At 41.2% G+C, this 25,616-nt stretch overlaps 1 protein-coding gene across 4 annotated transcripts; it reads left to right on the top strand.

The window, feature by feature from the left end:
* The first annotated feature begins 1,271 nt into the window (after positions 1-1,271).
* SLC35E3 (solute carrier family 35 member E3) lies at positions 1,272-24,794 on the top strand. 4 transcript variants are annotated; one of them, XM_023558623.2, is made up of 6 exons: positions 1,275-1,886; positions 2,931-3,041; positions 8,870-9,028; positions 9,740-9,790; positions 15,792-15,874; positions 21,844-24,607. In XM_023558623.2, exons 1-6 carry the CDS (start codon positions 1,485-1,487, stop codon positions 22,028-22,030), a joined length of 993 nt encoding a protein of 330 aa, XP_023414391.1. In that variant the 5' UTR covers positions 1,275-1,484; the 3' UTR covers positions 22,031-24,607. The 4 variants fall into 4 exon arrangements, with proteins under 4 accessions (XP_023414396.1, XP_023414391.1, XP_023414398.1 ...); XM_023558628.2 differs by lacking the exon at positions 2,931-3,041 and having other exon boundaries at positions 1,272-1,886; positions 21,844-24,794; XM_003405194.4 differs by lacking the exon at positions 9,740-9,790 and having other exon boundaries at positions 1,279-1,886.
* The last annotated feature ends 822 nt before the right edge of the window (positions 24,795-25,616 follow it).

Below are 25,616 nucleotides of genomic sequence, written 5' to 3'. Positions count from 1 at the left end.
AGTTCATAAAAGGAAACACTGATAAGTTGGCCTTCATCAAAATTATAAAAACAATCATTTCAAGTCTCTGGAAATTTCCATAAGGGCATACATCGAATGAAACATTTATTCAGGAAAAATCTACTAAATCTTGGTAAGAACAGTGCAAGTCAGTGGCACTTGGGCCCACAACCTGCTCCTGCCCAACTGCTCCCCTAACTCAACAAAATGGAAGCTCCCATTCCACCTGGGCTGAATGTGGTCAAGAAGAAAGGGCTCCCTCTCCCCAGTTCCCAGTTAAGGGTTAAGGTATCTCCCCCGTAAGGGGCAAAACCAAAACAAACACGATTCAGACTCCTAACGACCCTACGGGGCAGAGTAAAACTGCCCTGTAGGGTTTTCAAGGAGCGGCTGGTGGATTCAAACTGCCAACCTTTGGGTTAGCAGTTGAGCTCTTAGCCACTAGGCCACCAGGGCTCCTTGGAAGGGGTAAGCTGCCAATATTTCTCACACACACACACACGCCTCAGCTCCATGTTACAGAAGCTAACTTTCAGGTAAGTGCCGCTCAGACATGAGGTTCCCTCCCTCCACCTAGGTCCCACTCTCAGGGTACAGCTCTACGGCAGACACGGTAGGCCCAGAATACTGGGACCCTGACTGCTTTCCCCAACACACAGGGTGGAGTTGATACGACAGGAGAGGTAACCCAGTGCCTGCTTCTAAAGTCGAGGTGGCGCTCTGAGAGAACTGGGCCACTGTCCCCGCCCCCATCCCGAGGAGCGGCTTAATAATTTTGCCCATCTGTCTCATACGTGAAATTGGCCAACGGTGTTTGCAAAGCCCACTCCGCAACCGTGAAAAAGCTGTCCAGCCAGTCAGGTGAACTTACGCACACACAAAAACAAAACCAGTTGCCGTGGAGAAGAGACCCTATAAGAGTAGAACTGCCCCACAGGATTTCCAAGGAGCAGCTGGTGGTGGATTCAAACTGCCTGGTTAGCAGCCGAGCTCTTAACCACTGAGCTACCGGGGCTCCGAAATGACATACAGGGAACGTAAAATACCAAGACGGTCGTTGAAGAACAGCCGGCTCAAGGCCGCGATTAGGCAAGAGGTTTGGTAGGGCCACTAACGTAGCATTCCGCGCCCTGAGCCCAACGCGCCTGCACGGGGGCGAGGTCGCTCCACCCACTGCTCCGCGGCGGAAGCAGTGGCGCCCCTAGTCACGTGGCCAAGGACGGAGCGGGGCGGGGTGAGTGGAACTTACTGCCGCGTCCCAGCTCAGTGGGCGGTGGCAAAGCCTGTGTGTGCTGCTGAGGCGGCTGCTCGCCCGGGACCCGATGGGTGCGTGCCTTTCCCTGGCCGACAGGTGAGGCCGGCGGCTGCGAGGAGGCAGTGAAGGCGGAGGAGGGGCAGGGCAGCCGGAGACAGACCGGGCACCCCCCTCGGAGGCCGGAGGGCCCGGCTTCGTGGGGGTCGCCGCTCGGTCGCCGGCGGGAATCATGGCATCGCTGGTGGAGCGAGTGCGGGGCAACGGGCGCGTCGTCGCCGGGCTCCTGCTCAACCTGCTGGTGTCCATCTGCATCGTGTTCCTCAACAAATGGATCTATGTGCACCACGGCTTCCCCAACATGAGCCTGACCCTGGTGCACTTCGTGGTCACTTGGCTGGGCTTGTACGTCTGCCAGAAGCTGAACATTTTTGCCCCCAAAAGTCTGCAACCCTCCAAGCTCCTCCTTCTGGCCCTCAGCTTCTGTGGCTTCGTGGTCTTCACCAACCTCTCTTTGCAGAACAACACTATAGGCACCTATCAGCTGGCCAAGGCCATGACCACGCCGGTGATCATAGCCATCCAGACCCTCTGCTACAAGAAAACCTTCTCCACCAGAATACAGCTCACGCTGGTGAGTAGCTTCAACTTCCCGACGTGCGCCTCTAACAGCGCATCTCCTAGAACGCCTTTCTCCCCGGGAAATTTGAATGTACATTGTTTAACCTTGTGCCACGCTCTTTCCCGTCGTCAAGAAATCCTCGGATGAGTCTTCTGTGAGCATGTGAACTTCGTGCTTATTTTGGGGTGGTGAAAAAAAAATCCATCTTGGCACTTTGTTGGGCTCTTAGCTCAGAAGGGTGTGTTTATGTGAATTTTAATAACTACTGTTTGATGGAAATCTTTGTATGCTGTGATCAGTAACAAAACTGTATTGGGTGATGCAGTACAACGTATCAGATCTGCAAAACTGAAAACAGCTTCCCTTCTCCAGGGAACCAAACAGTGCATGATGAATGTTAAAAAGTTTAGCCTAAAATGTAAATCTCAGAATATATATTGCAGGGGTTTCTGCATCTTTAAATAAAAGGAGATGGGCTAAACTAATTCTAGCACTTATTAACTTACAATATTTCTTAATATTTTCTTTGATTTTGTAGTTACATGCTTATCTATTTTTTAAAGGTTGTTTGGACTAAGTTTTAGGATCCCTGTACTTACAAGTGCCAAACCAAACCCATTGCTGTCGGGTCAATTCCAACTCATAGTGACCCTATAGGACAGAGTAGAACTGCCCCATAGAGTTTCCAAGGAGCACCTGGTGGATTGGAACTGCGACCTCTTGGTTAGCAGCCATAGCTCTTAACCACTACACCACCAGGGTTTCACTTACATGTGCACGCGTGTGATATTCATTTATTGCAAAGTGCAATGCATTGATTTCATTATTTTACCCCAAATTTAAAGTAGAATTAAATGTGAACACCAATATAGCATTATCATATTTCATTTGAGGAAAGAGAATCAACAGTTTTTCCAAAAAACAAACAAAATTTATAGAAGTTCATTGTTTCCCAATGATGTGTTTATAAAAACTGTGTAAAGCACTGTGAAAGGAATACTAAATGTATATCTCTTGAATTTAATCTGAACAATATTTACCTCTTTTTCTTTACAGATTCCTATTACTTTAGGTGTAATCCTAAATTCTTATTACGATGTGAAGTTTAATTTCCTTGGAATGGTGTTTGCTGCTCTTGGTGTTTTAGTTACATCCCTTTATCAAGTGGTTGGTAATTTTTTTTTCTTTATGTGCTTTTTAGCAGATTTCATAAATTTCGAAGCTGTATCCCAAGGTTTAGAAAATACAGTATAGAGACAATAGACTGTTGGGAAGAAAGCATAATTGTATAAATTGTCTGACTCAAGGTGAAGAGAAGAAAGGAGAGAGAGAGAAACTTTGGGTGCATGATGTTCACCAAATGCCTAACTGTGTGTAAGTGTGTAATACTCAGGCTTAACAATCTGAGTTTGGGGTGAAGCAATATGATTTTCTGGGAAATCTTTACAAAATGAGTAGTAAGATTTTTTACTTGGGGACTAAGTTTGTTGTTGTATTTATCATTTACTCTTTAATTAAAACATGACCGTGAAGGAGTATACTTTCAAAAATTTGAACAACAAAGGAAAATTTCAGACTTAAATATCTTTACCTCAAAAAAAAAAAAAAATGCTGCTGCTACAGCTTGTATATAGGCTTTTAATAATTTGCCTATATAAATAGAGTGTTTTATAGCAATGGGCATTTTACTTTCTGTACAAGTACAGTGCCTGTTCTTTGCCTATAGCAGGCATTCATTAAAAATATGTTCATGGATTCACTTTTCTCATTACTATGCACTCCCAACAAATGTGACATAGTAAGGAAAAAATAACTTGGCATAGGGTACAGTGAAACAGTATTCTCTCTATACTGAAAACCTTGGACTGGAAATTCTGGGGCGTGCCTGCATGGGGAATCTGAGCCAAAATGTATAATGTTTTAACCAATTTTACTTTTTTGACAAACATCGACTGGTTATAAACTAAGGCATTCTGGTTATGAATTTTAGGAGTTTAGTTATACTAACATCTTAACTTTCTGGTATTGATATCTCAGAAACATTATTATAAAAAATACTGAGTTGAATACATTTTTTGTGGTGGAATAGAACCAGCTTAATAAAATGAGAGATCAAGGGCATGAAAGGATGGAGCGTCTACTCAGTGCTATCACTTGGCTCCAAGATATTGTGTCCTTTACTCCAAAGAGTGATCAGAGGATGCTCAGCTTTGTAATTAAGAAAAATTGTATTTGGGCATTGTCTTAGTTATCTAGTGCTGCTATAACCGATATACCACAAGTGAGTGGCTTTAACAAACAGATTTATTTTCTCATGCTGTAGGAGGCTACAAGTCCGAATTCAGGGCTGAGGCTCTAGAGAGAAGGCTTTCTTTATCTGTGGGCTCTGGGGGAAGGTCCTTGTCTCTTCTCAGCTTCTGTTTCTAGGTTCCTTTTTGCTGTTCATGTGGTGTAGTACCTATCTTCCTCCATCCCTTTTTTTGCTGCTTGCTTAATCTGCTCTTTTAAATCTCAAAGAAGATTGATTTAAGACATTCTCTACACTAGTACTGCCTCATTAACGTAACAAGGAAAACCTTATTCCCAAATGGGATTCTAACCACAGGTACACAAAAAAACCCATTGCCATCCAGTGGATTCTGACTCATTGTGAGCCTACACGACAGAGTAGAACTGCCCCATAGGATTTCCAAGGCTGTAACCTTTATGGAAGGAAACCCTGGTGGTGTAGTGGTTAAGTGCTAAAGCTGCTAACCAAGAGGTCGGCAGTTCGAATCTGCCAGGCACTCCTTGGAAACTCTAGGGGGCAGTTCTACTCTGTCCTATACGATCGCTATGAGTCAGCACTGGATTTGTTTTTTTTTTTTTTTTTAATATTTATGGAAGCAGCCCTGATGGTGCAGTGCTTAAGCTCTCAGCTGCTAACCAAAAGTTTGGTGATTCAAACCCACCAGCTGCTCTGAGGGAGAAAGATGTGGCAGTCTGCTTCCGTAGAGATTACAACCTTGAAAACCCTATGGGGCAGTTCTACTCTGTCCTACAGGGTCACTATGAGGCAAAGTCAACTCTGTGGCAGTGGGTTTGGTTTTTTATTTTTTAATGTTTTTGGAAGCAGACTGCCAAATATTTTTCCCGAGGGGTGGCTGGTGGGTTTGACCGCTGACCTTTTGGTTAGCAGCCGAGAGCTTAACCATTACACCACCAGAGCTCTTCTCCACAGGTATAGGGGTTAGGATTTACAAGATATTTTGGGGGGACACAATTCAGTCCATAAAGCACACTTCAGTGGGTTTAAATTTTGTTACTAGACACAGTAAATATTAGTTAACATGCCTTTTTTTGTGTCAAATGCTTTTTTTAAAATTTTGTTCAGTATAGGCTAAATATTTTTTAAGTATAGCAAGAAATTTCATTTGTTAAAGAGTAGAATTAATTCCTCATATTCCGTATATCAAAAAACCAAACCCACTGCCGTCAAGTTGATTCCAACTCATAGCAACCCTATAAGACAGAGCAGAACTGCCCCATAGGGTTCCAAGGCTTTAAATCTTTACAGAAGCAGACTGCTACATCTTTCTCCCTCAGAGCAGCTGGTGGAATCGAACCACCAACCCTTTGGTTAGCAGCCAAGGGCTTTAACCCCAGCACCACCAGAGACTTACTGTCCATATTGGTCTGACCATTTCTCTTCACACAAGTCTCAAAATTGCTGTAGATTAGAATTAAAGGACTCTAAAAAAAAAAAAATTTTTTTTATATGCCTTTAGGCAGTTAAGCATTTGGCAGCTAACCAAAAGGTCGGCAGTTCAAATCCACCAGCCACTCCTTGGAAACCCTATGGGGCAGCTCTGCTCTGTCCTATAGCGTTGCAGTGAGTTGGAATCTACTCAACAGCAGTGGGTTTGGTTTGGGTTTTTGATATATCCCTCAGGTGAATATTTGAAATGAGATTGACCAATAAATGAGTGTAGAGTAATCAATGGCCAAAGTTTTCTATTAGCAGTAAATGGTAAAGTGCTGTTACAGAATAGGCATATTTCCTGAAAATTTTCTTTTAAAGAAAGCTGTATTTTCCCATTGTTCTCAGGTATAATTTCTAAGGTATTTTTTCTTCTACTATTGGAGACATTAAGAAGAGTTAAAAGATGTGTCATCAGCTATTAGCTTTAGTTGTAGAGAGAACGGTTGACTCATTCATTCATTCCTCAGACATTTCTTGTGCTGAGTCTTATCTTCAGCTTTGAAAATACAAAGATGAAAAGCAGCTACAATCCACCACTGTAGAGATACAGGTAGACCTCGAATCACAGGTAGTATACCTTAGGGAATGAAGAGAGTTGTGAAGAACACCGGTAATTCTACAAGAGGAATGGTGAATGTCTTAGTCATCTAGTGCTGCTATAACAGAAATACTACAAGTGGATGGCTTTAACAAAGAGAAATTTTTTTTCTCACAGTCTAGTAGGTTACAAGTCCAAATTCAGGGCATCAGCTCCAGGGGAAGGCTTTCTCTCTCTGTCGGCTCTGGAGGAAGGTCTTTGTCCTCAAACTTCCCCTGGTCGAGGAGCTTCTCAGGCGCAGGGACCTTGTGTCCCAAGGATGCTTTCTGCTCCTGGTGCTGCTTTCTTGGTGGTATGAGGTCCCCAACTCTCTGCTTACTTCCCTTTACTTTTATCTCTTAAAAGGTGGCATAGGCCATACCTCAAGAAAACTCCCTTCACATTGGATCAGGGAGGTGACCTGAGTAAGTAAGGGGGGTGTTACAATCCCACCCTAATCCTCTCAACATAAAATTACAATCACAAAATGGAGGACAACCACACAACACTGGGAATCATGGCCTAACCAAGGTGATGCGCATATTTTGGGGGGGACATAAATCAGTCCATGACAGTGAAGTAAGACTTTACGGAAAAGGTGATCCTTTAATATGAAGGACACACAGGAATTTGCCTGGCAGAGAAATACAGCAGAAGTCTTTCTTAACAATGATATGTGAAAGTACAGAATATTTTTGGAGAAATTGATTTGTTTGATGAGGCTAGAGTATAGAAGCATTGTGGGGAGAGAAAGCTGGGGGTGAGTGAGACCAGATGGGGAGGAATCTCAAATGTCATCTCAGGAAGTGTGCTCGTCATTCTGAAGGCACAGGGAAAGGAGTTTAGATAGGGGAATGACTTGATCATTCCCTGTGTTTTAGAAAAGTAATTGGTGGCAATGCAGTGTAGATGAGAGAGAAGAAAAGAGTGACAGCAGAGCAGTTAGGAAGCTGTTCATGGTTCAAGGGGAAGACAGGAGGGCCTCAACTAGGGCAGTGGAGGTGGACATGAAAAGGTGAAGACAGAGCGCAGAGACCTTTTGGAGAAAGAATCAGCAGGACCTGACTGAATATGAGTGAGGAAAACAAGAGGTCTAGTCCTTGGGGGAGATTTTATCATTAAGTGGAGAGACATAAGCAGAACTAGTTTGTAGAAGGATCATGAGCTTATCTTAAATTCCTGCAGATTGTCTAAGTTTAGGTGGCCAGTAAATTGGCGAAGGTGGGAGGTTAAGGATGTTCAAGGAGGGAAGTCAGAATTATAGATGATACAGATGTCAAAGATGTCCGCAGATCGTGAAAGAGACAGCCAGGGAGATAAAAGATAGAAGAAGGCCAGGCATCCACCTTAAAAAACAGTAAATGAAAGAAGAGGTACATATGGTAGGAGATGAGAAAATAGTGCCAAATAGAGGTCAGGTTCTTCCAAGAGAAATTTGCAGGCGCTACAAGAGAGAGCCAGCAGGAAGAGGGCTGAGGAGCCTTTTGGATCTGGCAATAGGAGGTACTCTTTGGAAGAGCAGTTTCAGTAGAGGGGTGGTGGGCAGAAGCCAGGCTGCACTGCAGCGAGTGAAAGCAGAGTGTGGACCACGGTTCCAGGCAGTTCTGTGGGGGAAGTATGCAGCTGCCTGGTGCGGCTGTTAAAGGAAAGGAGGGACGTGCACACGCTCTCAGCAGCTGTTTTTGCCCAATGCTGTGTCCAGGGAGCGGGCAGCTGAAGAATCAATTCTCTGACCTTCCTGCCCACACAAGACTCTTAGTTGAAGGCTGGCAGGAGTATGTTTCAGGTTTCCTGCTTTTCTATTTTTGTCTTGGTGAATTTCTGTAGACTTAGAGTCTGTGTAATAGGATACGCAGACTTACAGAAAAAAGCTATGTAGGCGATGTTATTCACAAGCCCCCTGTGCTTGCCAGATCTTATTCACACAGTCCCATCAGGCCGTCTTCATAAAGCCTCTGTTTCAGTCGTGTTTGTGAAGCATTTTGAGGTCTGGTAGGATTTGAGGTTTGGATGTGTTGGTTCTACTGTATGATATCGCTATTTTAGGGTTGGCGATTACTTAGTTTATTGGTGGGGGGAGGATATTAACCACAGAAAAGTCATGCATAAACAGGAAAATTCCCTCTTTGTTTGTTGGATTTATAAAATGAATCAAAAGAGCTTTCTACCTTTCTAGCCACTCATAGTGGCCGGCACGTGGGGTAACTGAGGTTCCTGTTAATCTCTAACTTATTCCTCTCCCCAGTCTTTTTTTTTGGGGGAGAGGGGGCAGGGGTACATTTTCAGAAAGAAATGAAATCTGAGGCTGCATCTGTATTCTTACTTATCACCTAATCTTCCATTCCTGCCTTGTTTTCCCAAGATCTCTGATGTTGGTGGGCCCCTATATGCACGTACTTTCCCCCATTTTCTAGGACCAGGAGGGAAGAGGGAATTCTTTTCCTCTTCTTCAAAATTGAGAAGAAATTAGGTTATCAGAAATTGAATTTATAGCACTCCTTTCATCCACGATGCTTAAAGGGCATTCATATATATTATTGATCTTTGAAGTCTTGCTTGTAGAATCAAGCAGTCCCCACCCCACATTCCCATCTCTGTGGCTAGGTTTACATCTTTTGTTTATTAAGTGACGTTAATTCTTTTTTTGCTTAACTTGTTTTATCTCCTAACTTTCAGTGGGTAGGAGCCAAACAGCATGAATTGCAAGTAAACTCAATGCAGCTGCTGTACTACCAGGCCCCTATGTCATCTGCCATGTTGTTGTTGGCTGTGCCCTTCTTTGAGCCAGTGTTTGGAGAAGGAGGAATATTTGGTCCCTGGTCAATTTCTGCTTTGGTAAGTTCTAAATTTATTTATTTTGTCTAAGAAACAGCATAATAATGATCTCTCCATTATGGATGCAATGTTTAGTTTTCAGAGTACTATCGCAGGACCAGGCAGTGTTTCGTTCTGTTGTATGTAGGCTCGCTATAAGTCGGAACCTACTCAAGAGCTCCTAAGGGCAATCTCCTATCCATTCTCACATTTAATCTTCATAATTATCCTGGAAGGAAGGGAAGATAAGGATCATTTTTTAGATGAAGAAACTAAGGTGCAGAGTAGTTAAGGGCCTTTCCCTGAGTCAGACAACTACTTAGTGGCAAAACCAGAACTAGAATTTAGGTCTTTTGGTGCCCGGTTACTGCTTTAACCACACTAAGCTATGCATGGCCCACAAATTAATTGGAAATTTTATTTCTATTTTGTTTTTTCTTCAAAATGAAAATACAGCTTTATTGGTTTTGTCTTAACAATATAAGTAGTATGTATTCATTGTATAGATTCTGAACATGTGAACATACCTAAAAATGTAAAGAAAGTGGAGGTCCTCTGGAATCCTGCCATGTTAAGATAATCACCTTTACTATCTTGATGATGACCATTTTATGGATCTCTTTTGCATATACACATATGCACACATACACGCATGGGTGTGTGTGTGTTTAGTTTTATATGCATGGAATCATATCATATTGCTGTTTTTATCATGGATTCCTTTTCCTGCAGCCCTCCTACCCCACACTTCCACATCCTTTTACCACATCCCTGCCCCCTGAGGTAAGTCATGTTAACATACTAGTGTTTGTGCTTCCATTATTTTCTCCATACCATTTATCCCCATATCACCACATAAACATATATGTATATATATACATGTAAGTTCAAACTTTGTTTCTTTTACAAAAGTGGGATCATATTATATACATGCTTTTCTGTATCTTGATTTTCTCCCTTGATAATACTTCATGAAAAGCTCTTGAAATCTTTATTTTAGATGTCTGCATAATTGTCCTTTTGGGTTTTCACTTTATTTCCAATTCTTGACCACTGTGAACAGTGTTGCAGTAAATATTCCTGTACATATGTCCTTGTGTACTGGTGCTTTTTTTTTTTTCTGTGCAGTAGATTCCTAGGAGTGGAATTGCCAGATCAAAGGTATATGTACTTTGGGAATTTTTTTTTTTTTTTAATTGCGCTTTAGGTGAAAGTCTGCAGTACAAGTTAGTTTCTCATTCAAAAATTTATACACAAATTGTTTTGTGATATTAGTTGCAGCCCCTGCAGTGTGTCAGCATTCTCTCCCTTTCCCTTTACACTTTGGGTTCCCTGTGTTCGTTCATCTGGTTGTCTTGTCCCTTCCTGCCATCTTGTCTTTGCTTTTGGGGAGGTGTTGCCCGTTTGGTCCTGTATATTTGATTCAACTAAGAAGCATGTTCCTCATATGTGTTATTGTTTGTTGTATAACCCATAAACCAAACCCATTGCTGTCACGTTGATTCATAGCGACCCTATAGGACAGGGTAGAACTGCCCCAGAGGGTTTCCAAGGAGTGTCTGGTGGATTCGAGCTACTGACCTTTTGGTTAGTAGCCATAGCTCTTAATTGCTGCACCACCTTGTCTAATCTTTGGGTGAAAGGTGGACTTCGGGAGCAGTTTTAGTTCTGAGTTAGCAGGATGTCCGGGGACCATAGTCTCAGGGGTTCCTCCAGTCTCTGTCAGACCAGCCGGTCTAGTCTTTTTTTGTGAATTTGAATTTTATTCTACATTTTTCTTCTGATCTGTCCAGCACCCTCTATTGTGTTCCCTGTGAGAGCAGTCGGTGGTGGTAGCCAGATACCATCTAGTTCTTCTCGGCTAAGGCTGGTGGAAGCTGTGGTTCATGTGGTCCATTAGTACTTTGGACTAGTATGTTCCTTGTGTTTTTGGTTTTCTTCATTCTTCTTTGCTCCGTAAGTGATGGGACCAATAGATGTAACTTAGATGGCCGCCTGCAAGCTTTTAAGACCACAGATGCTACTCACCAAAGTAGGATGTAGAACATTTTCCTTATGAACTGTTTATGCCAGTTGACATAAACATCCCCCGAGACTATGGTCCCCAGCCCTCAGTCCGAGTAACTTAGTCCCTCAAAGTGTTTGGGTATGTCTAGGAAGCGTCTATGACTTTGTCTTGGTCAAATTGTGCTGACTTCCCCTATACTGTGTGTTGTTTTTCTCTTCATCAGAGTTAACACTTGCCTACCATCTAGTTAGTGGAGTTCCTCTCTCCACCTCCCCCCCACCCTCGTAACCATCAAAGATTGTTTTTTTCTGTGTGTAAAGGTTGTCTTGAGTTTTTATAATAGTGGTCTCATACAGTATTTGTCCTTTTGTAATTGACTTATTTCACTCAGCACAGTGCCCTCCAGAGTTATCCACATTGTGAGATGTTTTACAGATCCATCGTTGTTTTTAATCATTGGGTAGTATTACCATAATTTGGTTATCTATTCATCTGTTGATGGACACTTAGGTTTTTTCCATCTTTTTGCTGTTGTGAATAATGCTGCAGTGAACATAGGTGTGCATACGTCTATTCATGTGACGGCTCTTGTATCTCTAGGATATATTCCTAGGAGTGGGATTGCTGGGTTGTATGGCATATCTATTTCTAGCTTTTTAAGGAGGCACTATATTGTTTTCCATAGTGGGCATGCCATTTTATATTCCCACCAGCAGTACATAAGAGTTCCAGTCTCCCTGCAACCTCTCCAACATTATTTTCTGTTTTTTTTTTTTTTTTTTTTGATTTGTGCCAGTCATGTCAGGTTGAGATGGTATCTCATTGTGGTTTTGATTTGCATTTCTCTAATGGCTAGTGGTCACCAGCATTTCCTAACATGTCTGTTAGCCACCTGAATGTCTTCTTTGGTGAAGTGTCTGTTCATATCCTTTGCCTATTTTTTAATTGGATTATTTGTCTTTTTGTTGTTGAGGTGTTGGAGTATTCTATAGATTTTAGAGATTAAACCCTTGTCAGATATGTCATAGCCAAATTTTTTTCCTAGTCTGCAGGTTCTCTTTTTACTCTTTTCCTGAAATCTTCTGATGAGTGTAAGTGTTTAATTTTTAGGAGCTCCAGTTATCTAGTTTATCTTCAGGTGTTTGTGCATTGTTAGTTATGGTTTGTATTGTGTTTATGGCATGTATTATGGCTGGGAACATTTTAAGTTAGAATGTATAGCAAGAATTTCTGCTTCCCATAACTTTACCCTTTGAACACGGGCAGTAGGAACATCATTTTTGTTGGTGGTGTTAACTTATCAAACACGTATATAGGCCTTACTCTTCTCCAGGCACTATTCTGAGTACTTTGCAAATGTTAACTTATTTAATCTTCATAACAACCGTATTAGGTAGATGCTATTTATTATTTCTGTTTTTATCGATGAGGAAACTGGGAGACAGAGAATTAAATAGCCAGCCCAAGATCACATAGCTAATAAAAGGCCAGCACTTTGAATCCCATTCTAGTTCCAAAGTTCATGTTTTTAACCACTCTACCATGTTATCTGTGAGCAGACTGGTAGTTGTTTTAAACTTCTCAAAGGACAAAGTAGAACTGCCTCATGGAGTTTCCAAGGCTATAAATCTTTTTTTTTTTTTTTTAATTTATTGTGCTTTAGGGGAAAGTTTACAGCTCAAGTTAATTTCTCATTAAAAAATTTATACACATATTGTTTTGTGACATTGGTTGCAGGTCCCACAATGTGACAGCATGCTTCCCCTTTCTACCTCGGGTTCCCTTTGACCAGTCGTTCAGTTCCTTTCCCTTACTGCCTTCTCATCTTGCTTTTGGACAAGAGTTGCCCATTTGGTCACCTATATTTGATTGAACTAAGAAGCATGTTCCTCACATGTGTTATTTTTTGTATTATAGGCCTGTCTAATCTTTGTCTGAAAAGTGGGCTTTGGGCATGGTTTCAGTCCTGGGTTAGCAGAGCGTCCGGCGGCCATAGTTTTGGGGGTTCCTTCAGTTTCTCTGAGACCAGTAAGTCTGGTCTTTTTTCACGAATGTGAATTCTCTTCTACTTTTTTCTCCTGCTCTGCCCAGGACTCTCTGTTGTAATCCCTGTCAGAGCAGTTGTTGGTGGTAGCCAGGTACTATCTAGTTCTTCTGGGCTCAGGCTGATGGACTCTCTGGTTTGTGTGGTCCTTTAGTCCTTTGGGCTAATATTTTCCTGTGTCTTTAGTTTTCTTCATTCTCCTTTGCTCCAAATGGGATGGGACCAATGGATATATATATCTTAGATGGCTACTTATAAGCTATTAAGACCCCAGATGCTGCTTACCAAAGAGGGATGTAGAACATTTTCTTTACGAACTATGTTATGCCAGTTGACATAGACGTCCCCCGAGACTGTGGTCCCCAGGCCCCAGCCCCAGCCAGTCAGTCCCTCAGAGTGTTTGGATGTGGCTGGGAAACTTCTGTGCTTTTGCTTTGGTCCAGTTGTGTTGACTTCCCCTATATTGTGCATTTCCCTTCCCTTCACCAAAGTTGACACTTGTCTACTATCTAGTTAGTGATTTCCCCTCTACCGCCTTTCCCACCATTGTAACCATCAAAGAATGCTTTTTTCTGTGTGTCAAAGCTGTAAATCTTTATGCAAACATACTGCCACACCTTTCTTCCACAGAGTGGCTGGTGGGTTTCAACCACCAGCCTTTTGGTTAGCAGCCGAGTGCTTAACCACTGCACCACCAGGGCTCTTTTATATATTTTACCACACACCCTTATTTCCAAAATAGAAATAATTGGACTATTGTTCAGATAACATTTCCTCTTATTTTACAGAAATTCTAACCATCTTGGTTGTCTGGTCTTCAAATCATTGCAGTGTGTGCTGTTGTTGCTGGGTGCTGTTGAGTTGACTCCAACTCATAGTGGCCCCATGTGACAGACTAGAACTGCACCACAGAGTTTTCTTGGCTGTAACTTTTATGGAAGTGGATTGCCTGTACCTTAAACTAGGAGAAAGGCTTTTCATTGTAGGCCCTCTAACAGATTTAGAAAAAGGGAACTAGCAGAAGGGCCATTTGAAAAAAAAAAAAACATCAAAGAAACTAAGCATGGCAGCCAGAGGCCATTTAGTATGAGGGAAAGCCACATTCATTCCTTGTGTTCCAAGAAGGCACTGCTGCTTCAAAGCACAATAAGTAATTACGTTTTTAATGATGTGCCAGGTCATCAAGATAATAGTTATATAATATTTTGTGAACTCAGTAAAATTAGGAATGACATATTTTACACATAATTCTAGAAATTTTTAAGATTTTTAAGGTGCAAGTTTCCCCTAGTTGAATATTTAATGGACCTCACTGTTGTAAGACAAATAAGGTATTACTGTATTTACCTCAATAGGACACTAATCCAACTCCTTTGGTCTCCTTATGACTGCAATGATTTAAGAACTGATAAAACCCTTATGGGACAGAATCTTCAAATAAGACATTTTCTTTGGAGCTGAAGCTCCTTAATAATTCAAATCACAGCCAATATTTTATCTAAATTCTCTTCAAAAATAGGAAATCATTTTACAACTTTTAAAATTGTGAAATATATCGGAACAAAACATTGTATGTGTATACATTGGTGTAGCCCACTTACCCCCGTCCTCAGCCAGGGTGGTTTATTCATTGTTTCATGAACATACCTTGTGCTTGGATGCCTACACACTCTGGCCCATGGTCTTCCCTCTTTTTTTTTTAAATCTACAGTCTTTTGAGATCCAAAGACTCTTCTCTCTTTCCCAGCCCAAAGCGACATCTTTGACCTTGAGCTTTCTATAAAACCTATTATCTGTTCCATGTGTTTGGCTGTAATAATGTAGCACTCAATGCTTATTTCCTTTTACTGCTCGAGCTATAAATCTTGCATTGTGCTCTCTCTTTGAGAGGTTGAGAGTTAGTATAACACACTGCCTGTGTTTAAATCTCAGCCCTGCCACTTACTAGCTGTGTGATTTTAGGCAAATTACCTTATCTTTCAGTGCTCTACTTTCTCATCCATAAAAAGGGTTAATAATAACATTTAATTATCTCATGGGTGTTTATGAGGATTGAGTTAATATATGTAAAGCACTTAGAATAATTCTTGGTTCATAGTAAGTGCTCTCTAAGTGCAAGTTGTGATTATCATGATTTTTTTCATGTCCTCAGGGGGGTTTTAAGCTCTTTGAGGGCAAATACCTTGTATATATTGTGTTCCTTACAAGGCCTGGCCTAGTTTTTAGATAGTCTATGAATCAATGAATGTTGATTGATTTCATTTAAATGAAAATGAAAGTGAACGATTCATCAGAAAAAGATCTTGAAGGATATATACTAAGTATTAGTTAACAGTGTTGAGTGTTTGGGATTACGAGATTTCTTTATATTCTTTTGGTTTGCCTTTATTTTCTCATTTTCTATAATGCATATGTATTGCTTTTATAGTAAATTATTACAAAATACTTTTCCTCAGCTAAGTAATAAAAATGAAATACACATTCAGAGGGAGGAAATTATTGCAGAATTTTCCATTGATCCTTATAGACAAAATTACATTTCTGAATACTATTCATTCTGCTATTTTACTCTCACTTCTTGCTGTCTCCCATATTGATTCTCTTTCTTTTTTATCTTATTACTAATGGTTGATATTTGAGTTTTTTTCAATGTCTAATGAAATGTATTTTTACTTGATGATTACAATGATTACAGCCACTTTGCATTAATGATTCTTTTGGTTTATTTGTAGGTTATGGTGCTGCTATCTGGAGTAATAGCTTTCATGGTGAACTTATCAATTTACTGGATCATTGGGAACACTTCACCAGTCACGTATCCTTTCCATAATCACTTATAAACGCGTAGTCTTTTATGTTTTCCAGATTCACTACCTTATTCTAGCCTCACACTAACTACCACACGGCCTGAGTAGAGTGGGTTATTTTTAGTCTTTTAATATGTCTTTTCACCTTAAAGTCTGGAAATTTACAGAAATATGAACTGGGGAAATGGGTTAGCTTTCTGTGAATTTTTAAAAATTTTTTTAAATAATAGATCACTTTTTTTCTTATAAACGTTAAAATGAAGTTCCATTCCTTGCACATAGTAGGGTCAAGTAAGTATTTGTTGAATGAATAGTGGGATGGAGGCTTGGGTTTTCAATCAATTTCCAGTTATCTACAGTAATAAAGTAGAAGTATCATTAATTCAGATTACAAAAGATATTTTCAAACCATTGGCAAATGACTTTGGAGCATGTTTTTGTACTTATTTGGAGATGGGTGTGCCTCTTTTTCTGAATGTTACTTTAAGAAAATAAGTCATACTTGAAGGTCTAAGTCCAACTCAGCTGCCCATTTCCACCCGTCTGCCGTCATTCAGTTTCTCTTAGTATTTCACTCTGCCCCTGCTCTTAGGCAGATACAAAGAATGGATTTCCCCAGATCAGAGAGGTAGTTTAGTAACATCATATCAGAGTTATTTTATATAAATGAGTAAGTACTGAGATGTCAACAAATAAGCAGTATTAGTTGCCAGATATCAAGAAGCAACAGCAATGGTAATAATAATTTTTCTAAAACCAACACTTAAGGTGTGTTTATTTTGTGCCAGGCTCTGTTTAAAGAACTTTGTATATGTTAGGTCAGCAGCTCTGTGAGGTAAATTCTATCATTTTATTTACAGAGGAGGAAATGAAGGCACAGAGAGATTGAACAGCTCACATAAGGTCACACAGTTGGGAAGCTTGGTGTCCAGATTTGATCCCAGGCTGTCTAGTCCCAGAACTTGTACAGCACACTGCCAGATCAAGGCATCCAAGGATGTGCCTCGATTAAGAAAACATTCATTCATTCATTGAACAAATATTTTTTAAATACCCACTATAAACCATTCAGAAACCCTGGTGGCATGGTGGTTAAGTGCTATGGCTGCTGACCAAAAGGTCGGCAGTTTGAATCCACCAGGCGCTCCTTGGGAACTGTATGGGGGCAGTTCTACTGTGTTCTCTAGGGTTGCTGAGTTCAAATCAACTCGACGGCAACAGGTTTGGTTTTGATTTGGTTTTATAAACCATTTAAGGAGCCCTGGTGGCTCAGTGGTGAAGCACTCAGCTGCTGACTGATAGGTCAGTGGTTCAAATCCGCCAGCTGTTCTGTGGGAGAAAGATGTGACAGTCTGCTTCCATAAAGATTTACAACCTTTGATGGAGAATAAAGAACACCAAGGACACAAGGTAATTACAAGTGTAAGAGACAGAAAGGGCCACATAAACCAGAGACTACATCAGCCTGAGACCAGAAGAGCTAGATGGTGCCTGGCTACAACCGATGACTACCCTGAAAGGGACCACAACAGAGAACCCCTGAGGGAGCAGGAGAGCAGTGGGATGCAGACCCCGAATTCTCATAAAAAGACAAGACTTAATGGCATGACTGAGACTAGAAGGACCCTGGTGGTCATGGCCCCCAGGCCTTCTCTTGGCCCTGGACAGGAACCATTCCCAAAGCCAACTCTTGAGACAAGGATTGGACTGGACAGTGGGTTGGAGAGGGATGCTGGTGAGGAGTGAGATTCTTGGATCAGGTGGACACTTGAGACTATGTTGGCATCTCCTCCCTGGAGGGGAGATGAGAGGGTAGAGGGGGTTAGAAGCTGGCGAAATAGACACGAAAAGAGAGAGTGGAGGGAGGGAATGGGCTGTCTCATTAGGGGGAGAATAATTGGGAGTACGTAGCAAGGTGTATATAAGTTTTTGTGTGAGAGACTGTCTTGATTTATAAGCTTTCACCTAAACCAAAAAAACCAAACCCAGTGCTGTCGAGTCGATTCCGACTCACAGCGACCCTATAGGACAGAGTAGAACTGCCCCATAGAGTTTCCAGGGAGCGCCTGGCAGATTCGAACTGCCAACCATTTGGTTAGCAGCTGTAGCACTTAACCACTACGCCACCAGGGTTTCCGCAAAAAAAGCACAATAAAAATTAAAAAAAAAAAAAAGATTTACAACCTTTGAAACCCTATGGTGCAGTTCTGCTCTGTCCTATAGGGTCACCATGAGTAGGAATCCAACAACAGTGGATTTTTTGGTTATAAATCATTCATTGATTTAATAGATATTGATTTACTGAACATCTGCTATATGTCAGGCACTACGGGTAGAGTAGAGAACCAAATACACAAAAGTCTTTGTACTCACAGGCTTAAATTCTGGTAAGGAAGATAGACTACAAATGGGGAAGGGGATGTATGTATAAAACATTAGATAGTGATAGTACCAAAGGGAAAAAATAAGGCAGGGAGGGGATATGAACTATTTGGGGCAGGGTCGAAATTTTAGGCTGGGTCGCCAGGAAGGTATCACTGAAAAGTTGACTTTTGAGTAAAGATCTGAGGGAAGTAAGGTTGCTACATGCCAAGCAGAGGGAATAGCAGGTGAGAGGCCCTGGAGAACAAGGAGGCCTATGCAGGGTGAGCAAAGGGGGGGTCTCTGAGAGGTAACAGGGTACTTTTATATGAGCTCTATTACTCTGAGTGAGATGGGAAGCCACTGGAGTTTTGAGCAGAAAAGTGACATGATTTTATTTTTTAATAGGATCACACCAGCTACTGTGTTGAGAATAGACCAAAGCAGGGTTTTTCAACCTCAGCACTATTGACCTTTTGGGCTGGATAATTCTTTGCTGTAGAGGCCTGTCTTGTGTATTGTAAGATGTTTCACAGCATCCCTGGCCTCTACCCATGAGATGCCAGTAGCACCCTCTTTCCCCCTTTGTAGTAACCAAAAACGTCTCTAGACATTGCCCAGGTGATAAAATCATCCTTGGGTGAGAACCACTGGACTAGGCAAAGGAAGAAGGGTGACAATTACAAGGCTACTGCAGTACTCTAATTGAGAAAAATGGTGGTTACCAGCATGGCAGCAGTGGACATAAGGAGCCCTGGTAACACAGTGGCTAAGCACCAGGCTGCTGACTGAGGAGTCAACAGTTTGAGCCCACAAGCAGCTCCATGGAAGAAAGACCTGGTGATCTGCTACTATAAAGATTACAGCCTAGGAAACCCTATGGAATAGTTCCACTTTGTCCTATAGGGTCCCTGGGAATTGGAATTGACTCAACAGCACCTAACAACAAGAACACCAGTGGATATAGTGAGAAGTGACTGGATTCTGGATATATTTCAAGCAGAGTCACAGGATTTGCTGACAAATTGGATGTGGAGAATGAAAGGAGACGAGGTTGATTTACAAGGATTTTGGCCTCAGCACCTGGTGGAATGGAGTTGCCATCAGCTGAGATAGGGCAGCCTGAAGGAGGTTTGGGGTGGGGGGAGGAAGGCCAGGGGCTCAGTTTTGGACATGTTAAATATGAGTGGCCTGTTCGACATTTAGGTGGGGGTGTGAGGAGTCACTTGTATAAACAAATCTGGTAGTTTAGTGGCTGGAAATATTCCAGAGGGAATCAGTAGTGGTTTAAGGCAGTGAGACTCAGATTATCAAGCAAATAAGTAAAGATATCTAAAGATTAAGTCCTGAGTTACTTCACTGGTTAGAGTTCAGAGGGATGAGGAGGAACTAGGCAAAAGACTGAGGGGAGCAATCTGAGGTAGAAGGAAGAAGAGTGGTGTAGAAACCAAGTGAGGAAAGTGTTTCAAAGGGGAAGGCATAATGACTGTGTCAGGTGCCACTGACAGGGCCAGTACAAGGAAGACAGATAATGATAGGATTTAGCAAAGTGGAAGTCACTGATGATTTTGACAAGACTAGTCTGGGGCTAGGGAACAAAAGCCTGACTAGAATGGAGTGGAGAGCTGCAGGAGAGGAATTGGAAATGCCAAGTGTAGACGACGCTTTTTATTTTCTAATGTACAAAAGGGTACACTGGAGGAGTTTCTTTAAATTTGCCTTCCATGGAACCCTGGTAGCATAGTGGCAGTTTGAATCCACCAGTCGCTCCTTGGAAATCCTATGGGGCAGTTCTACTCTGTCCTATAGGGTCAGTATGAGTCGGAATTAACTTGACAGCAATGAGTTTGGTTTTTCTTTTATGTAGTATGAATATCTTTAACAGATCTTTAACTACTTAAAAGACAGGCTGAGGAGTAAAGATATTTAAACCTAAAGGGGTAGGATCCAGGGTATGTAAAGATACATCATAACGGAAAATAAAGCGTATTTTATTAGGATCATAATCAGCATCCTTGGGAAGGGCCTCTGACTCTTAGGAAATCACTTCAAGCAAGCACAGCTTTCCCCAGGCCTGCGCTTCCCTGAGGTGTAGCTGCTGCTAGTATGCGCTCACAGGCTGCTTAGCTGACCAGCTCAGGACAGAGGAAAGACCTGGGCTTTGAGGTCAGACAGATCCAGGTGTGAATTCCCAGCTCTGACACTACTTGTGGGCCCGAGCAAGTCATGGGAGCTCTCAGAGTCTCACTCTTACAAAATGGAGAAAATAGTTTCTACCATGTGGGGCTTTGGTGAGGATTTGAGGAAATATATGTCAAGCACCTTAAAAAACCAACCAAACCAAACCTCTTGCCATTGAGTTGATTCTGATTTATAGCAACCCTAAGGGACAGAGTAGAACTGCTGTAATCTGTACAGAAGCAGACTGCCACATCTGCTGGTAGGTTTGCACCACCGACCTTTTGGTTAGCAGCTAAATGTTTAACTGCAGTACCACCAGAGCTCACTTGTCAGTCACCTAGTAGATGTTTATTATACATAAATAACACTATTGGTAACTGTTATTATAGCCAACACATGGTATTTACCACATGCTGGATGCTTTGCATATATTAACTCATTTAGTCTCAATAACTGTGAGGTAGATACTATGTTATCTCCATTTGACAGATGAGGAAACTGAGGCACAGAGTGCTAGCTGCTTCTAGTGTTATTGGGAAGAGTAGATGGATACACATCAAATATCTGAAGAGCAGTAAAATATTAATTTACATAAACCCAACCAGACCCAGATAAGAATAGTTATATTTAAAGCATGATGAGAATAATTTTTAAAAGAACTGTGTGTATGTGTTCAGTTTTTTAAATCAATAATGCTTTGGAAAACCTTTAATCCAGAGTCACTGGTGCTATAATAGATCATGGACTTTGAGGCTAGATGGACCCATTTAAGCTTGGACCCCACCTCTACCACTTGATAACTCTGTGATCTGGGCCAAGTTACTTAAAATCCCTGAGCCTCTACAGTTGTAAAATGAGAAGAGTGATAATGCAGTGAAGGCAAATGTAATGCTTAAATAAGATGATGTTTTGTAAAGCCCCTGGCCTGGTGTGTAGCTGGTGCTCAGTATCACTCCCTGTCCTACACTGAAGCATACTAGATGTGTTTATGTTGAGTTAGCGCTCTGATGCCTTACACATCTCCTCTCATTTGCCAAGAAAAATGTATTAGAAATGCCATTAAAACATAACTTGCTGTGCAAAATTATCTTTTCTGCTCCTTGTGCTGAATTGATTTCCCAACCTTTTATCATAGCCCACTTTCCCATCTTTGGGATTGTCGACAGGAGCAGTAGAATCAGCCTTCTGTCACTGGTTAATTGCTGAAACCTACCTGAAGAATCTAGGCTTGCCCCAGCACTTCACTGAAGTTCTTGTTCTTTAGATGGCGTGGCTGCTGCTCAGAGTGTTTCATGCCCTTCTCTGCAGCCAGAGGAAGCCTTTGCTGTGCGTGTGTGTGGCTGGGGTGGGGAACGTTGGAGGTGTGCTGGTGGAGGTGGGGGCAGGGGGAGATAGAACATCTAGCTTGTGATTCTGTCCTTAGCCAGAACCTCAGCTATAACATGTTTGGACACTTCAAGTTCTGCATTACTTTATGTGGAGGATATGTTTTATTTAAGGATCCGCTGTCAGTTAACCAGGGTCTTGGCATCTCATGTACATTACTTGGCATTCTTGCCTATACCCATTTTAAACTCAGTGAACAGGAAGGAACTAAGAGTAAATTGGTACAGCGTCCTTAACTGGGTGTTTGTGGAGAAAAGAAAGTTACCTCAAGAAGATTAAAAATGTCAAATGTGCAAATTACTTTTCAAGAAGAAAAAAAAACTTGTAGTGCAAAATTCATTGAATCATGGTTTGTGAGAAGTAACATACAGGGAATTTTATTCATAAATGTGACTTTTGTTAGAGGATCACTTTTTATTCTCCAAAACAAAAATGGGTCATCCTTTTCAAAGATGATTGTATGACATAAGAAGTATATAGGATGGTTTGGTTATACCAAGTGAAGTACATGAAAATTAAAATTCTATACTGATGACAAAGGAATTAGTATTACTGTACTACAAATGTGTTGTGGCATTAAAATGTTCAGATTCTTCTAAGGAAGAACACCTAGGACTCCTACATGCTAGAAGATGGTTTCTAATTTTGGTCAAAGTGTTCAAGTCAGAATTTAGATCTAGCACATCTATTTTAATTAGTTAGTTAAACTTTCTGATTTTTATAGAAAACGAAGCGTCATAAAGAAGGTGATCTGTAAGGCAAAACCTAATTCTAAAAGTGCTATTTTTTAGTGGAAAATTGATGTAAGAGATAATACATTATCAAACAATAAAAATAAAGTTTCTCTAATAGCTGACATAAGGCTAATTTCCAAAATGTGACAATAACTCATACCCCAGCTTCACCATGTTATTATCCTGACACCAGTCACTCACGTGGCACTTTCTAACCGTAACCACCCAGAGAGATCTCCACAAATTAGGACTCCGTCCTTCCATCCCCTGCCAAATAGGCAAACACCAGCCTCTGCTGGCTCTCACTGCCCACAGTGGGTTGGATAATTTGCTAGAATTTACGCTCAGAACTCACAGAGACTACCTCTACTTGCAGTTACCCATTAATTATAACAAGAAAGGATACAAGGCGAAGAGACACATCAGTCAAGGTCTGGAAGAGGTTGCTGCACAAGACTTCCATTGTTCCCAGGGATTTTCTCACCACTCCAGGAAAGAGGACCGTTCAGGGTCGTGTAATCCTCGGGGCCCAATGCATATGTATGAATCAGTATGTATGATTGCTTCCTTCTCGCCTCCTCCCATTCTGAGGTTTGCTTCCAGCGTGGGGCCTGTGTAGCCAGCGTAGCCACTACTCCTTTACTTTTAAGTGTTGCCTGGCTACTTCATAGAATAAAAGCCCCCTGATTGCTGGCAAATTCCAGGACCTTTTTTCAGAAACCAAAGGAAAACAGCCAAATCGAGCTCTTTGTCCCACAGTAGATATTCTCTTGTTGAGCTTTCAGTGAACTCTAGAATCTGTATGCGGAGTTCAACAACAAAATAACCTTATGTGTAAGTGGCTGAAAGAAAAGACAGTAGGATGGAATTGAACAGGCCTCTTCTTATCCCAGTGACTGCTTCCCAGCCTCTCTGAGCATTTCATATTGGTATTTTTTTTTTTTAATTTATGGTGAAAATATACATAACAGAACATACACCCATTCAACAAAAGAGCAAAATGCTCAAGGCGAACATTCTTTATTAAATGAGTTAAATTTATCTTTAGTTTGTATTGGTAATTTCTTAATACCTCCTCCCTGCCACCACTCCCTACCCCCAGCCTTGCAGCATCCGTGGAGCTTTCTTTGGCATTTGGATTTGGAGTGAACTGTGCTCAGCCTTTCTGAGGTGGCTGAGGAAAATTCCTGTGCAGCGATTCAGGGCAAATGTTATCCAAACACCAAGCAGAAACTTGGTGAAAATCTGAGAGATTTGGAAGAGAAATAGCCAATGTTTAATTAGTTCCATGAGTTTTTAAAGGGATAATTTAAAAGAATTGGGGTATGGCAGGAGTACGTGATTCCCACTTAAGGAAATGTAGTGCCGTATATTTAATTGCAAGATGTGTTCCTGCTTTCTAACTTCTTTACTTTTGAGCATTAAAAATAGTTGATAATCTCTCACAATAAATTAAGTCAGATAACCCCTCTTGTAATAAACTTTGAAGAAAAACTCTGAACAGCACATAGAGCCATGTGTATAAAATACACCCTTTGGATTTTTTTCTGGCCCATTTGAAATGAAAATCCTTGCTGACAATCTATTTTGACAGAATTTCAATTTATCAGTCTGTCGTGTATGGTTTTCTGTTTTTGTTTTAAACATTCTTTGGTTCTCAGTTTACAAAGATATATTTTATTGTGCTAAAAAGTACAAAGAAATTTGTCTCTACCAGATGAGCCTCGGGTATTATGTTTGTCTAAGAAACGTCCTGTGTGTATGTTTAAAGTAATGTATAACTGTTTTCCAAAAACTGGAGAAAAGTATTTCAGCACAGTGAGGATTATGTGACATTTATACACTGAAAGCAGCTGAGTGGATTTGTGCCATGCACAAATTATTAACTAAATAAAACTCAGGGCCACTTGGGAGGTTATAATAAATGACCTATGTCAATAGGAATGTAGTCAGGACGTTGGAGAAAGGCAGAGTGGGGATACGTGTATATAAATGAATAAAATATGTGCTGCTAGAACTAGAGTCTGATGAACATTTTTTGCCCTGAAGATGATCATCCCATTGAAAAGAAAATTCCTGGGGGAAAAAAAAATACACTGTATCATCGGGACCAGCAAGAGACAAACCAGAAACTTGATGCTTTTGAAGAAAACATGCTGTCCTTTTGTTACCAATGTTACTGTGCTTATTTTGTATCCTATGTTAAGTGATTGAACTTCAGTTTATACCTGTTACAAATAAAGAGAACCTGATGTTTTTACTTTGATATTTCATATTAGAACGAGTGGAATAAGGATCTGTGTGTGCCGTGGTGAAACTCATCTGTCCAGCTCCCAAATACACAGAATCTAATGAAACAAAATTCCCATTCCCCTTTTAAAATAACATAGAGGAGAAATCTTTCTCAGCAAAATGAAGCAAGATTTCTCCTGCTTCATTTTAACCTCATTATTTTAAAACCATTAATGTCATTTTAAAAATCAACAGCATTAATCAAGCACTCCACATCCACCCCATTAGTAAATGATTGTTGGTTGGGTAAATATGCAGAAGGGCTAAAGATGAAAGTTCATTTAAAAGAAATGGAGACCAGATTTATTAGATGTTTTGCATTTCTATTCCCAACCTTAAAATGGATTATACCTCCTGATATTAAGGAACTCCAGCATATGATGGTTAGATAAACCAAAAACCCAAATCCAAACCCATTGCTGTCAAGATCGTTCCAACTCATGGTGACCCTATGGGACGGAATAGAACTGCCCCATAAAGGCTGTAATAGTTATGGAAACAGACTGTCATTCCTCATGTGGAGCAGCTGGTAGGTTAGAACCTCCGACCAGTTAGCAGCCAAGTATTTAACCACTGTGCCACCAGGGCTCCTTTGATGGTTAGATAGAGGTAGATAATTCTGCAAAGAAAACTGAAGGAACCATCAAAGAGCTAGAGGAAAACCAGGACACTGATAAAATGGGAGCAAGCGTTGGCAAATGAGACAGTGTTGCTGAGAGGTCAACAGAGATGCACTGTTGACGTTAGTGCAGTTTGAGTGGACTGATGGAGGCAACAGTCAGACTGGAGTGAGCTG

The sequence above is a fragment of the Loxodonta africana genome, chromosome 4, assembly GCF_030014295.1.
Source record: "Loxodonta africana isolate mLoxAfr1 chromosome 4, mLoxAfr1.hap2, whole genome shotgun sequence".
Taxonomy (NCBI): Eukaryota; Metazoa; Chordata; class Mammalia; order Proboscidea; family Elephantidae; genus Loxodonta; species Loxodonta africana.
The sequence above is the reverse complement of the archived record's forward strand: the minus strand, read 5'-3'. Positions and strand labels throughout refer to the sequence as shown.

Bases quoted from the DNA above. Each gene is read 5' to 3' on its own strand.
- SLC35E3 (XM_023558623.2), top strand. From the start codon at position 1,485: ATGGCATCGCTGGTGGAGCGAGTGCGGGGCAACGGGCGCGTCGTCGCC. The intron at 9,791-15,791 runs GTAAGTCATGTT...GTTTATTTGTAG, and splicing joins CCACATCCCTGCCCCCTGAG to GTTATGGTGCTGCTATCTGG. The intron at 15,875-21,843 runs GTATCCTTTCCA...CCAGAACCTCAG, and splicing joins GGGAACACTTCACCAGTCAC to CTATAACATGTTTGGACACT.